This window comes from Stegostoma tigrinum, chromosome 39, assembly GCF_030684315.1.
Source record: "Stegostoma tigrinum isolate sSteTig4 chromosome 39, sSteTig4.hap1, whole genome shotgun sequence".
NCBI classification, from domain to species: domain Eukaryota; kingdom Metazoa; phylum Chordata; class Chondrichthyes; order Orectolobiformes; family Stegostomatidae; genus Stegostoma; species Stegostoma tigrinum.
In genome coordinates, this window is record NC_081392.1 from 19,100,124 (window position 1) to 19,116,247 (window position 16,124).

Below are 16,124 nucleotides of genomic sequence, written 5' to 3' on the forward strand. Positions count from 1 at the left end.
AAATCATGATGGGCATGGTTAGGGTGGATAGCCAAAGCCTTTTTCCTAGGGAAGGGGAGTCCAAAAATAGAGGACACAAGTTTAAGATGAGAGGGGAAAGATTTAAAAAGGGACTTGAGGGGTAACGTTTTCCATGCAGAGGGTGGTGCATGTCTGGAACAAGCTGCCAGAGGAAGTGGAGGCAAGTACAATTACAGCATTTAAAAGGCATCTGGATGGGTTCACGAATAGAAGGGTTGAGGGGGATATGGGCCAAAAGCTGGAAAAGGGAACTAGATCCGACTGCGGTGTCTGGTCAGCAAGGATGAATTGGACTGAAGGGTCCGTTTCTGTGCTGTATGACTCTAGTGGTGTGATGACAATTTCTTACCTCGTTTCATATTGACAACTAATAAAACTTCACTGAAAACAAGGAATTGCACTCATGTCGCACTCACATCATACCCAAAGTCTGCACTTTGGACTTTCTAAATTAACATTTTGGAGGCTTGATAATCACTAAATTTGAGTTTGCCAACAAGACAGTTTCCACTTGATTCCCTACGCAATCAGCACCCAGTCAGTTTTGTTGCATTTACTTCCCTCTTACTTTTTTTGAAAATACCTTCACTTCCTGGGATGAAAACTACAAAAGGGAACATCAAGGGTTGGCACAGAGGAGACAGTTGTAGCAGTCTGAGACAGAAAGAGTCCTTACTTACATGGAAAAGCCAAAGTGATAAGAAAGATGTAAATTTATGGAAATGCAAAGCAGGGCTAGAAGAATTGAAAACCCTCTATCAGAAGCAAAAAATCAGTTAATGGGTCTCTTCCAAAAATGTTGCCTAAGTTTCAGATCTTGCAAGCCATGCTGTGAAGCTTTTATTTTGGATTTCCAGCACAATGAACTGCACCCACCAAAATCCCCAAACAGATGCATTTGTGATGCAGAAAACTTACCTTCGCTGCCGAACACCTGGCATTTCTAGCAAGGCCTTCCTAGGAAAAGACCTCAGCAGTTTAAACACTTGCTGCTTCCATGAGAATAGCCTTTTCTTCTGTGTTTCAGTAAAAGCCTGAAATTACACAAACGGGATTCAAAAGGAGCAGATACAGTTTGAGCAATGTCCATGTTACTGATTTTCACTCAAATCGTTCATGACCCCAGAGTGTTTCATTCTGCTGTCCTTCATATAAAGTAATGTGTGCTCCTTGCATTGCAGCAGATTATTTGGAGCAGGGCTGTGCTATTGCGAACAGACACAAGGAAAACTAGTCAGTTAACGGGTGTCACATTTTTGCAGCCAGGCAGGAATTGTTGCAAGGTTGCATCCAGATGAATCACACTGGTCTCCCATCAGTGTTAAAGAGTCATTCCACAGTACTCCCCATTAACTGCAAGAAAACCCATGTCCTAGTCCACACACCTAGCTCAGAGCGGCCGGAAGAATAGAGTTAATTTGGGCTGGGTGGGGAACTATTCCAGCAAGTTTTTCCCAAGGGTGGGAAGATTTAAAACAAAGTGCAATATAGAAAAAGGAACAATTAGCATGAATGAAATGCATTAAATTCTATGTTCAGAATTTGTCAGATTAAGTCATACTGAATTGCAAACATTGCTTGAATTGCTTAATCATACTTGTATCAGACAATGTGATAAATGTCAGCTTTTCAGAGAGAAAAAGTCCTGTATGTGGTGAATCAGCAGACCTTAGCATACATTTTAAAAGGCATGAGGTGAGTTGGGACTTGAGGTGACTAGCAGGGCTAGTCATAAAGATGCACCTTTGGGGGCTTTGTCTTTGATGATTATCTAGTGATTCACTGGAAAGATCCATCTGCAGGCTCATCGAAGACATAAGGAATGGCCAGCTGGTGACATTTCAGAATCCTTTGAACCCAGAAACCATACTCCAATCTTCAAGTCTGCATCCATGCTTAGCTCACAGATAGCATTCTCAACTTTCAGTTAGATAGTAATGGCAACAACCTTCAATACAATGAATAATTTCAGGCTGATACATCTAACATTAACAATGATGCAGTGCTACTGAATGAAGCAATAAAACAAACAGCTGTTAATCAATTCAAGTGGATGCAAAATATTAGAATACATTATCCAAAGAAAAACAGGAAGTCATCCTGGTTTCTTGACCAACAGCTCCCCCCTTAATCAAAAACAAAATTTGGTTATTCATTCTATTGCTGACCTGCAGAATCTTGCTGTGTGCTCGTTAATTGCCATGGACAAAGCAAGGAATTACATTTCAAATAATCTATCTGCTGCAAATCACTTTGCAACATTCTGGAAGTTACAATATAAAAGCATGGTCTTTGGTCCTACAAGAGGTGGTTTGAAAAAGGTTTGACAAGGATCAATAGTCCTTTCTACATTTCAGATTCTATGAAGGCCATTGTTATTAGTTTAGACTCAGAACGGAACATAGGAGTCTCTTCTGAAAAAGGAAAACAGGTCAAGTCACTGTAAAGGGACATTTCAAGACAGATCATTAGCACAGAATGGTAACCCCCATTGCATTTCTCCATCTCATGCCTTTACCACAGGATGGCACTCCCATTATAAAACGCACAAGTACTCACCTCATGAGCCAGGCACTTCTCGAGGAGCTGCAAGTAAGAGCTTATATTTTCTTCATCTGGTCTGGACACCAGCAGCTGAGTGCAAACTGTAGAAAACAAGGCAGATGCAAAATGAAGTCTGTACCCAGCTAACATCCATGAATAAACAAAGTCTGCATTCTTTCACCTTGTCAAGCATCTACTGATAGAAACTGTTACACTTTAAGAGTGCACAACAGTCTGTTTTTAACTGGTTTTTTCCCCAGAAGCAGCTGGAACTCAACCTGTGGGTTCAAGAAAACGTAGGACAAGGCTGTTGAGGAATCTACATGACAAGCCAATGCTTGTCAAATGAAAGGAAGTGAACCCCCTAGGAAGCAGTGATTAGCTGCTTAGGTTTTAAAGTCAGCATATACTCAGAACAACAAAACATTAAGAGAATTGGTGAGCATTACAATTTGGAGCCACGGGTGATAAAATTAATTGGAGTAGAAGACATAGGAAAGAATTTTGATTTCAACACTGATGGAAAGGAGGAGATAATATAGGTGCAATCAACACTATTCAGCATGTTCATGATTTGGCAATTTGCAGGCAAAAATTGATGAGGTAGTTGATAGCAAAGAGGTCAGCAGTAGACATCAGGAAGAAGTCAATGATACAGCTGGGTAAGCAGAAATGTGGCAAATGGAATTCAATCTGGTGAAGACATTACGCATTCAGGAATGGCAAAACCAAACGAGGGTGTACACAATAAAAACAGGAAAGTATCAACAGGGGTAGAAGTAGTAGAAGATTTTTGGACTCAAGTCCCTCAAGGTGGAATGACAGGTAGATAAAGGTGTCATATGGGATGCTTTCCTTCATTCAGGAAGTTATTCAATAAGAACAGGGATGCAATGTTGGAAACAAACAAGCCAATGGTTAGGCCACAGCTGGAGTTGTGTGCACAATTCTGGCCACCACATTACAGGAAGGACATAAATGTTCTGAAGAGATTACAGAGGAGATTTACAAGGGCATCGCCAGAGGTTTAAAATTGCAGGTATGTGGCAAGACTGGATAGGCCAGAGTTGCCTTCCTCAGAAAAGTGGGCGAAGGGTGAATTAGTTAAGGGGTGGTCTGGCTATGGTGGACGGGAAAGACAGAGGCATCAATCGGCAGGGGCACATATTTAAGGTGACTGATAGAAAGAATAGAAGGGACATCCAGTGGATAATGGGTTTCTAGAACTCCCTGTCTGGTGGAGATGGAAAAACTATTCACGAACGAACCTGGATTTGCACCTAAAATGCTGTAACCTGCAAGGCACCAAGTGTGGTTAAGTGGGGTTAAAATGAATGTTTATTAGTTTATTCAGCTGGTGTCTACGTGTTGGGCTAAATGGCCTCTGTCTGTGCTGTACCTTCTCTACTATGCTCCTTAAATTGAAATACCACTTTGCCCACATTTGCTGTAATTAACACCTGCAATGGCTTACAAAATCAAAATGAGACCCTTTCAAAATGAAGCCAACAATCACAAAAGTTTGTCACATAAACTTGCTAAAAGCCCATTTCAGTCCTACTTTTATCCTCCAAATGCCTGATGTGCTAGTCTTTGCCAAGCCTTCTGCAATGCTTTTTTGCAGGCAAGACAATTAAAACTGTACAGAAGAACCCAAATGCAGAATTATTAATAATTCAGGAGATTAAAAAAGCCCGAGCCCTGAACACTATCCGGCAATCTGCAGCAAGACGGGGTTAACTTTAAAACTACAGCTTTCCCCAATACCCTTACCAGCCTGTCTTTGACGGTATGATGTACCACAAGGCAGCAGTGTCAAAAATCAAGAGTCAGAAACAATAAGGACTTAGTGGAAACTAAAAAAAATGCCACTGTAGAACCAATCTAAAAGGAGACATGTTGAAACTTCTGATCTTGCTCTCTGAGGACTGGAATACAAAACTATGAACCTAATTACTTGTAATCACATTTCTACTTTTGTTCCCTTTACTTTCAGAAATTCATTCTATTCTTGAAGGCACGGATCACTTTAATCCTACTTAGCTATGCCTAGAGTTCAATAATTAAAGTTGAGAACTAACCTTTCCCCATGACTCTGGTGAACTGTCCAGGAATATCACCTTCAGATACAGGAGCTGCTGCTGATTCTCCATCACATGTTGGCACACTCTGGGACTGAAAACCATCAGATGTAGAATCCTTTTCAGCAGCAGTTTTGGTTGTTCGGCTGTCTGTGCCCAGTCCAGGTATAGTATTGGAGGAGCTATTGGTGCCTGTCTCGTGACCTTCTTTGGGGGTCATTTGAGGTGTTGTGTAAGCCTTGATTGGGGTTATAATTATTTGCTGCAGCTCTTGAAGGGCATTTCGAAGATTTCCTCCCTCAAGAATGTCCTATTGAAAGTATAGCAAATACTCATTACTTCAATCACTGGGCTCCTTGGATTATATACTAAAATGATTTTCAAAAATTTCATGATTTTGCAGTGTTTGAATTGTTAGCAACGGTGTTCTAAACAAGTTAATATTTGTGCACATGATTCATGTGAATGACAGCAAAACAGAATAGAGCTATATCTATGTAGAACCACACTTCTATGTGACAGACCTGGAGTTTACTAGATGTTGGGTTGAGGTTCACACAGCTGAGGTCTAAGAAGCGGAGCACAGGTTTAGCGCATCAGTTCAAGACAGGTTCAAAGCGAAGCCCCAGTCCCAAGGGGAAACATAGTGCCCACTTTTAGCTATTAATAGCTATGTCAGTGTGAGTAATAGCTAAGACTGTTTGAAGATCTGATACATAGTAGCTCTTTGTAACTGGGGCAAGTCAAGTCTAGAATCCAAGTGCTGATGCAAACAAAACCACTAAACCATCCCCAAACAAGTGTTACTGGTGGCTCAGTGGCTCCGTGGTTAGCACCTCACAGCACCATGGACCCAGGTTTGATTCCACCATCTGGCGATTGTGTGGAGTTTGCACATTCTTCCCATGTCTGTGTGGGTTTCCTCCCACAGTCCAAAGATGTGCAGGCTAGGTGGGTTGGATATGCCAAATTGCCCATAGTGCTCAGGGGTGTGTAAAATAAATGGATTATAGGGGAATGGGTCTGGGTGGGATGCTTTGAGGGTCAGTGTGGACTTGTTGGGCCGAAGAGCCCGTTTCCACACTGTAGGGATTCAATACATCTCTTGTGGAGTGAAGGTACCAAACTGAAAAGACCAAAAGACTCCTGGTCTGACAGAATCCATTGATTTTAGCCAGGACAGCAATCAGATCATTACAAATGGTACTACAAAATAATGCCTAGCATTGTGTACCAACAAAAACACCACATTTTCAGAAAGAGAAATTAACAACTTGTTATTTATATGGTACACAGTTTCATGTAAAGGACCATCAGCAAATGGTGCATTAGTTATATCTGGACATAGAAGAAATAAAAACATCTGATACAGACTTGCAGATGAGACATTTCATACAAGTTTAACTGGTATATTATAGAATATATAATTCTATAACTGAGTCTACAGGGGTATTGCATAACAATACATTTGACTTCACTGATATTATGCAGACTATTGATAATGCAATAAACAACTCATGTTTAGAGGAGATATTCCTAACAGGGTTTAGAGGACATCAGAACAAAACCAGCAGATTTTTTAAAACTCAAGTATTATGCCTGAATGATGAGCTGTACAGTCTCAAGAGGTTAATTTTTACTTTTACTTTCTTTGGTAATGACTACTGAGCTTCAGTCAGGAGGACACTGTGCTCATCAAGCTCTCAATTACTGTGGTGTCAAGATGAAGTGATGTCAGAGAGAAACGCCTTTCGCCAGAAACACAATTCATCTCGCTAATATTCCTCAAATGCCATGGCTCAGTGTGCTACTGCACCACACTTTGCAGTAAGATCCCATACCATGACAGTATTGGTAGTTAATCACAAACAGAATGAAAGCTTGAGAATTGCAATCAGTTCAGTGCTTCTTGGGAGCCAAATATCAAGGAAAGAAATTCTTGCTCTTGATCACTTTCAAATGCTCCTTGCAGAAAAGGGGATGTGAACACCAGAGATCAGGGTTAAGACCAGCAACATTGAAGGTGAGTGTATGATATCAATATTCAGCCTGGATTCACACAACTGGACATTTGGGGGATAAGTCAGAGGCCTGATTTTATCCATAAGCTTACATCCACTACTTGCAGAGGAAAAGCAATTTCGGAAGAACTCAACCTACCTTTTCTAAGGATTTCAGCACACCCTGTCGCTCATGTAGCTTCTGAATGCTCAAGGCTATTTTGTGCCGTGCTCCCTTTGTGACATTCTGCATAAAGAAATAGAAAAGACATTTAATTAGTTGAAAAAAAATGGGAGGAGAAGGGAGCAGTGAAGAAAACAGGAAGAAAAAAGGAGGAAAACAAATTAAAATGTTCTGCTCCCCATTTTTTATTGCTGTTTGCAATAGTTAAAATCCTCCGCTGTAACTTATTTTACTTCCATCATTTGAGGTTTAACTGATACAATTATCATAAATTTTTGTACAGTTCTGGTTGCCCTGTTATAGGAAGGATCCTATTAAATAGAAGGGGGTTCAGAAAAAAAAATTCAATGTTGCTGGCGTTGGAGGGTTTGAGGTAAGGAAAAGCTAGATAGGCTGGGACCCTTTTCCCACTGGAAGGTGGGAGATTGAGGGGGTGACCTGATAGAGGTTTAAGGTCACGAGGGACATGGATAAAAGAGCGAAAGTCTTTTGCCTAGGGCGGGGGGGCATTCAAAACTAGGGGAGCATATTTTTAACAAGAGGGGCAAGATTTTAAAAAGGGGCTTGAGGGGTGATTTTTCACACACTGGGTACCTGGTGTGGAATGAATTCCCAGGAGTAGTAGACAGGAAGATGCAGGTACAGTCACAACATTTGGATAGGTACATGAATAGGCAAGATTTAGCGGGATATAGGCTAAATGCAGGCAAGCGGAGCCAGTTTAGTTTGGCAAATTTGGTTGGCATGGACGTGTGTATGACTCTACAAAATGATTATAAACAGACCTGAGATTCCAGCTGGTGTTCGGTCAGAGTCATCATCTCCTCATAGGTTAGCTGAGAGAAGAGAGATGCATACTTGTGTAATCGAAGACTCTTTAACCAAGTGGGCACGTCTGTGAAGCAAAAAATGGAATCAAAATGATGGCAAAGCATAAATTCAATGACCTGTTTCAAGATAAAATTACTTTCACTGGAATACTGTATGATAAAGATTTCATTTTGTTTTAAGTTGCATAATCCAGGAGGTGAAGCGACCACTGCTCACTGCTCCCCACTCCCCCTCCCCCCCACACATACGATGGGCCTACACTACGTAGAGAGACAGCAATGTCATTATCCACTTTGCAGTAGATTTGCACTACACAATCGCTTCAGTTCTACAGACATGGCCTGTCCGGAATGTTGCCAAATCCAAAAACATTAACCCACATCTGTTCAGTTATAGCCCACCTCCAGAACTGTTGAAGAAGAGACTCAAATGTATGCTCAGCACTTCCCATATCTCAGCAGTCACTTCTCTCAGAAAGACACCATTGCCAAAGAGATCTAACACCAGATCAGAGAAGTGGCATTGATATTAATGACTGCAGGAGCTTGCTCCAGATCATTCAAAATGGCAACATTTGCCTATTAAGATGAATCATGTTTCAGGCCTAAATTATGAGGCACAGTGTTCGGAAAGGGGAGGAAGAAAATCCTGCACCAAGTTCCACTACCTCACGGGACATCCTGCCCCACGTCAAAGATCTGTAGGTCATGAATCAACCTGATCTATCTGCAGGTGATCCACATCAGAAATGAAACACCCTAGGTAGATGGCATTCCCAAATTGAAATACATTGATGATATTGGATAAGGACGAGTATAGTTATACACTAGACTTAGAAATGCCAATAACCATTCTGCAAACTTGATCATTGTCTATACATCATGCTGTCACTTCACAGCATTATTAATTTGCAGTATGCTATAGAACATGATAATCTGATTGCTGCTTACCTCCAAGAGCAATTATTGGTTACTGACATCATGTCCTTAAATTTTAAACATGGCACTGAGTTGTCATCCAACAGATCAGAATGTCTTCCACAGGAGTGAGAAAGTGTGCAAATGACACACCTAAACCACCTCTCAGGCCAATTGTATCAAAAGATAATATGAACTGCAGATGCTGGAGAATGCGAGATAACAAGGTGTAGAGCTGGATGAACACAGCAGGCCAAGTAGCATCATAGGAACAGGAAAACTGACGTTTCGGAAGGGTCTAGACCCGAAACGTCAGCTTTCCTGCTCCTAAGATGCTGCTTGGCCTGTGTTCATCCAGCTCTACACCTTGTTATCCCAGACCGAATGACAGAATAGAGAAGCACTGGTCTTAGTACGAAACATTGTGAGGAGTCAAATCAACCGAAAGTGAGAAAGCAAAACTAGAGATGTAGATTTGAAGCCAGGCCTTCAAGCTAGTTAGTTACTTCCAATTCAGTGAAGTCCAGTTCCCGAAGGATAGCAATCACAGAGCAACTAATAGAGGTCATAAAAATCAAGATAAGGGGAGTTAGAGAAGTAATTTAGATTAACTAAACTCACCCTTCCATAGATACCACACTCACCACCAGTAACACCCATTTGCTTAAAGACTACTCAAAGCATAGACCTGAAGCATTAACACTGATCAATGGCCTTTTTATTACAGCTTTCTTCATGTTGCTTCATGGGAGGTGGGCATCCGTAACCAAGCCTGCATTTAATGCCTCTAAATTGCTTTGGCAAGATACCTTCTTAACAAATGCTGTGGTCCTTGGTATGTAGGGACATCCACAGTGCTGTCAGGGAGTCAGTTCCAGGATTCTGACCCAGTGACAGTGAAGGAACAGTGATATACCTCCAAGTCTGGATGGCAAGTGTTTTTGTTTGGAGGTGAGTGGGGGACTTGCAGGCAATGGCACCCCCATGTAAGGGTATGTAATCCCCTCAAAAACTCAAGTCTTTCCACCAAGTTTTTATTTCAGACCTTCAGCAGTATTCTGACTTGAGTGTCCAACTAACCAATTCTTGAACTGGTTTTTTCATTACGCTTTTACACCCCAGCTGGAAGTTTAAATTAGACTAGATGCATCACTTCTGATAGTCCAAGGATTTGTAATCATACCGCTCGTTAATACACCACCATAAACAGAAATTAAACTAGGAGGGGGAAAGAAGTCTGATTCCTCAAGAACAATGACATGAGATTCAGTGGGGAATGTGGAGGTAAAGGCTATTAGCGCTAAATAAAGCAGGCTCTTTTGGATGGTTCACCCTATTTATTCATCTTTTCCTTCAGTCACTTTAAATGCATTGATACTGCTTTCAGCTTACGCATATCGGCTGCTTTGATGTCCTCTTAATGCAACTCCATCCATAACATGATTGCTGCTTTAATGAAGTTTCCTTTAACAGCATTCCTTATTTTTAAAACTAGTCTCTGTTGGAATTAGAAATTGTTACAAGGAATAAGCTCACTGGTTCAGTGAAAGTGTCAACCTCCTCCAATGTCTCTCAAATTTAAAGTGGCTAATGTTTAGCTTTCTACTTTACATTAAAGAAATGCAAACTTAATTCCATTAACATTTCCCTACTTAAACTAGTGTTGTGTTAAGTCACCGCTGCTTCCCAGAGCTTCATACAGTAATTTACCTAGCATCTAAAAGCTAATACAAAAACATATTACACACACTATTTTCATATCACACTTATATTCATCAACTTCAACCAAGCCTTACCCAAGATAAACATTCACAATCTCATTAACAAAATGCAGAATGTAGCTGATCATCAAGGCGGGGGAGAAGGAGGAGGAGGAGGAGAGGAGGAGACCTGTACTGTTCTATGTTTTATACAGCAAGTTGAGTGGATGTGATCAGCAAATTAGAGTTACAGAGAGATTACGTCCATTAAACTGTGGCAAACACAGTACAATGTGAGGAAAGGTGACACTTTCAGTAATTGAACTTGAAACCAAGGCAGGCAAAATTGGAATATTTTCCTAATGGCAAAAGGTTAGGAAGGGATTTGGGTGCTTGTTCATGTACGTAAATCACTAAAAGTTAGTGTGGAACAGCTTGTATTTTCTATAGCACCTTTAATGCAGCGAAGCACTTCAAGAGGCTGCACAGCAGCATGATCAAACAGAGACCAAGAAAAGTGGTATTAGGATAGTTAAGACATTTTGAAGACACTTTTAAAAGGGGAGAAGGAGTTCACGAAGGCAATTCCAGACCGGATATCTAGATAGGTGAGAGTTCAAATCCACTGAAGCAGTGAATGCTCAAGAGGGCAAAATTGGAATTAGGATGCAGCTGCAGATACAGTACCATCAAAAGGCTCACAGAATGCCAGTTTTTATATCAAGGGAGCTGAAATACAAAAGGAAACGAAGCCTTCCTGTAATGTTTAAGAGTCTCAGTAAGATTCCAAATGGAGCAGTACATTCAGTTTTGGATGTCACATCTCAAAAAGATCTTTGGGCAGAAATATGAGGCTTATGGAGTTAAGTTTGAGGGCAAGTTGCAAAACCTGATTTGCACCCTGCCGCCCCTCAAGTCTAGTTGATTAGAGGGAGATGTAACTGAAGTAATTTGATAGGGCAGATAGACAGAAGGCATTTCCTCGGATGGAATAATCTAAAACTTAAAAAATTTAGGATTGAAATGAGGAATTACTTCTCCATAAAGTAATGGGAAATGGTGAATGTCTGGGATCAAGACCAACAGAGACTTTTACTAAATGGCTATCAAAGGATTTGGAGCAATGACAGAAGAATTAATTTGAGGAGGAGGAATTGCCTTCTCTTGTTCCTAACACAGCAAGGGTGAGGAGAGAGAAAAAGAAACAAACAATGATTTGGTGTACCTAATCTTTCAATTTTTTTCCTCATGTTTCAGAATGGAGAAGGGAAGAGAATGAAAAATTGTTGTCAATGCCTAGCCATTGAGAGAATAGAAGTTACCCATTAGTTAGAAACTGAGGTTCAAGACACAAACCCATTGGCGTTGCACTCTTAATCCACCTGATACATAACACTTTCATTAGATATTCTCATAATAGCTCATTACTGTGAATACTGCATGTAACCTTCAAATATAGCCACAGATATGGATTCCTGACCAATTAACTTTATCAAAATTGTTACAGCAAACAATCAATTTAACTGATCTCAGAAACAAATTATTGAATTGAAACAATGAATATGCTGCAAACTTAAAATTGCACTGTATTCCCATATAGAAGAAAATCTTGGAGCAGGGCACACATTACTCTCTTACACCACCTAGCTCCAGCTGGACACTGGCAGCTGTCCAAGTTTAGGCAGGTGACAAAAGGTGCAGTGCAAATAAGATTACAGGGGAGAAAGAAACAGTCTCGAATAGCACAAAACGAGAAGAATTTAAGTCATTTTTATTCTATAAGGATTGTTATAATTTTCTCAAGGAGCCTCTACCATTCGTACAGTTTCAGAATCATGTTATGATGGGTGCATGAGCCCTGCAATGGGTTGCATTCTGAACTGCAAAAAATAATCAAATAAATCTTTACAGTTGTAGAATGCGCTCTTCCAAACCAGTCCTGTATCTAAACCTAGCGTCTGGATCTAAGTGGCACTACAAAAGGATAATGCATAAAATGAAAAAGTTGAATATGATAAGTTAAAACTCTACATACTGGCATATTTCCTAGTCTTCCTCAAACACATTGGCACCAATTCACGAAAGAAGCCTGGCGACAACACCAGGAGATCTGAGCAATGAATAAGTTTTGTCTTGTTTAGGTTTTATTAATTCAGCACTTACTGTAGGGAGTTAGTGGAATGACAAGCTAAAATGTTGATACTAATTACGTAATGTAGAAAGTTTCATCCAAATTGCTGCCCGCTTTTCAAAAAAATTCCTAATACACTTGCTGTCTTGAGGAATCAGAGATATAACCAAGGCTGTTGATAACACACCTAATATTACTAGGTTAAGAAAAGGCAAATAATTTCCATACAGCTTAGGCAATAAAGGGAGTTGAGGATTATCAAACAAACACATGAGAAAACCACCATATGTGAAGCATCCAATGTTAGAAACACAAAATTTTAAACTGTTACAAACCAAGCACATAAGATCCAGCACTTTTATGAATGTTAGCTTAACACTTGGATGGGTTATTACCTTGTAATACCTCCAGTCATTTAAAATATTGGGCAGCAAAGACAAAGAAAAATATAGGTTCAGAAACTGAAATAGAAATGCAAATGCCTGACTCAAAGCAGCAATTTCAGGTAATCTCATGAGATATCATAAAATAGTATTACTAACGCATCTTGTTTACTTAGACATGCCTTCCCTGGTTTTATCTAATCCACGGCACATTACTCTGGGCACTGTACAACAAGAGTGAACATTTCGTTGAGGTGCAAATGCAATCACGTTAATCAGCATAACTGGTAAATAAAACAGCTTTTAAGCACCCCACACAATACAAACAAAAAACAAATTGAAAGCACACAGATGTCACTTGTGATTTTCATTTGTGCTAAATATTGCCCAAAAACAATGGCTTTTAATTCAACCATAACAGTCAGAGAGTTCATTCCTGCTCATTATTTAATGACCCACTACTGGACAGGAGTTCAGGATCTGACTGCCCCAGTTTCCCTCTCCTTTAGCCAAATAGTGTGTTAACAACATTTTTGGGTACAAGTCCAGATAACCATTCAAGTGAATATCAAAGACTGCCATGATGCCTTTTTACAAGGACCATCAACTTCAGGGTATTAAAATTCCAAAGAACCAGCTTTTAGAAAGGAGGTTACTTTAATGCCAAATCTGTTTGTTCCAGTAGAATATTCAAAGAACAGTGAGTACTTCCAGTTTCACAGCAATATTCTTCACTCAACCAAAGCCTTCTAGGATAGATTAATAGATCACTTATCTCATTAGTACCTGCAAGGAATTTGTTGGCCACCATGTTTGTCTGAACAGTCATTGCAATTCAAATTAAATTTATTATGGAGAAGGGACACACATTATTGGAAAATGTGACAAATGCTATACCAATGTAAAGGTTTTCTTTCCAAAGTGCCCAAACTTCAGACATTTTTATTCAAATGCTCACTTGAAATCTGAAATAGCAACAGAAACTGGGAATACTCAGCAGGTCTGGCAGCAACTGTGGACAGATATAGAGTTAATGTTTCACGTCTTTCAGATCTCGCTTCAGAACTCGGACTTCTATTCAATCTACCGGACAGCAGTCTGAACTTCCAGCTTCAGTACAAGTTTCAAGCACATGATGCTGCTCCCACTTACTGTTCTGGAAAGATATTCAAGGAGGGAGGATTTTGCTACCAAATGATACTGCCACAGTTCACAGGAAAACAAACAACGAGGTCAACAAATGGAATACTCTATTCCAAGATGTTTTATTAGTTAATCAAAAGCTGTACGTTTCCACCTTTTCTGCATACTGATAAGTGAAATTCAAATTTATGTGCTGGCAAAGCACAAGAGCTAGTTGCAGAGTGGAAACTGTACAGAGCTCTGCTCAAGCAGTAGTTACCCCCATTTCAAAGCAACCAAAATATATTCAGTGTAATAATGACTAGATTTCTCACAGATCAACCCAACTATTCATCTCAGTTATCTTTACCTTTATTGTGGATGGGTAACACTAATAGGCTCCCAACACATTGGTTCAAACTGCAAAAGACTAACCTCAATGCAGACCAGTTACATTCACTAAAGGCTAACCACCAGATTTTTAAAAATTCTCATCACTTTTCTTCACTTTGATAAGCTTTTCCATATCTGGGTGAAATGATTGCATCCATTTTCAGCTTACTCCTAACTTATGTAGACTTTCACCCGAAACTCCATTGCCCCATCACATTTTCTGACCCAATAAGCTGGTCATTGCCTCTTACCTTTCATGCCACTCCCCTCCTCCTGAAATGTGTTGCGACTTGACCCCTGTTCCTCAGTCTGCTCACTGCCACCACTCCCAGAGGAGGCTATGCTGCTCTGCGGGGAGAGTGGTGCATGGTCTGATGGGGCGTAGACTGCTCTGGTACGCAGGTCTTCTGGAGACATCCATTCGCTGACCGCAGACTGGTTTGTCATGTTGATCGGTGGTGTGAGGGAAACTGAGCGCTTCAGAGGGCTGTGGTTGGTTTGGGTTTGGCCTTGGAGAACTGAAAATTAATAACGGAATATTAATTTATTTGAAAAATTTGAGAAGAAACTTGACTCCTACTTCAACAAATAGTGGACAAAATAAAAACTAATTCCTAAAATGTGAGGTTCAAAATGTTCAGTCCTGAGTAATTAGCTTCCTAGCTCAGTTTGAATTTCAAGCTGGCTTCTCTTTCTTGGTTGTTAGCACATTTGGTTATACATCTCCATTGAATATTTTAGAATCACAGCTACTGTAAACACCAATAGGACCTCAGCAGGTTAAACAGATAATGACAGGGGTGCAGGTGAAGCTTCAGAAGCAAATCATGCGAAGGCCCACTTCCAGAAATGCCTTTAGTCCTCTCAACTGAAAAAAATCTAGATTCAGAAAGATAATTGCCCAGTGCTCCTGATAGCACCAAGTATCACACCAGAAATAAAATTTAACTCTGATCATATAAACACCATCTCTAACGTAATTCTCAAAGCTTTTGTTAAATTAAGCTGAGGTACACTGGGAACAAAAGAATCAGGAGAAGGCCATTCAGTACCTTAAGCCTGTTCCACCATGATCATAGCTGATGTGTGGCCTAACTTCACATAACTTGCCTTTGGCCCATATCTCCTAATACCATTGCTTATCAAAAACTCAGTTTTAAAATTAACTGATCTAGCATCAACTGCTGTTTGTGGAAGATGTGAAAAGAACGGTCACTGAAATGACTGACTATTTGGGCTGAGAGATTTAAGACAAGAGTCAAGAAACTCAACATATCTACAGAGATCTAAAAGTATGACTTGAAGCAGCAAAAGAGTCTCACTCACAATAATTCTAAGGCTCAAACGCATAAAAATTTGAATAGGTGCACAAGACAATTAATAGAAAGTAGATCTTTTAAACTCACTTTTGCACTGAACATTGGAACTAGAATATTCTAAAAAGAAAAGACCTCTTTCCACAAAGAAAAACAGACAATGGCTGTCATCTAAACACAGACTTCAACTAAAAGTTGGGATTTTCTGTTTAACAAACAATTCTATTTAAAACTAAAGGGCTGCTCGGAAACAGTAGATTGCAGCTAGTGCAAACTGAACACCAAATAACATTTCACGGTTTACAAAAGAGTCAAATATGCAAAATTCACAGAATGGGAAATGTACTTCATTAATCTTGATTCACAAAAGCTTACATTTGCTAATAACTCTTACAATGGGGTCTATAGACACTTGCCAAAAGCCCTTCAAAATGATGAGTGTGCGCACCATGGTTAAGAGCAAAATGAATGAACAGCACTCAAATAAAAGCAAAATATTGC

The 16,124-nt window shown here is 40.0% G+C and overlaps 1 protein-coding gene across 6 annotated transcripts in view; it reads right to left on the reverse strand.

The window, feature by feature from the left end:
- The window catches only part of LOC125447729 (protein Smaug homolog 1-like), a 77,044-nt gene that overhangs the window by 13,303 nt on the left and 47,617 nt on the right, over nt 1-16,124 (reverse strand). For all 6 annotated transcript variants that reach the window (XM_048522371.2, XM_048522376.2, XM_048522373.2 and 3 more), the window contains 6 exons: nt 14,559-14,825; nt 7,616-7,725; nt 6,807-6,893; nt 4,647-4,956; nt 2,581-2,666; nt 940-1,055 (listed from right to left, as the gene is read on the reverse strand). In XM_048522371.2, the coding sequence (XP_048378328.1) occupies nt 940-1,055; nt 2,581-2,666; nt 4,647-4,956; nt 6,807-6,893; nt 7,616-7,725; nt 14,559-14,825 (976 nt within the window). The remainder of the gene's footprint in view (nt 1-939; nt 1,056-2,580; nt 2,667-4,646; nt 4,957-6,806; nt 6,894-7,615; nt 7,726-14,558; nt 14,826-16,124) is intronic.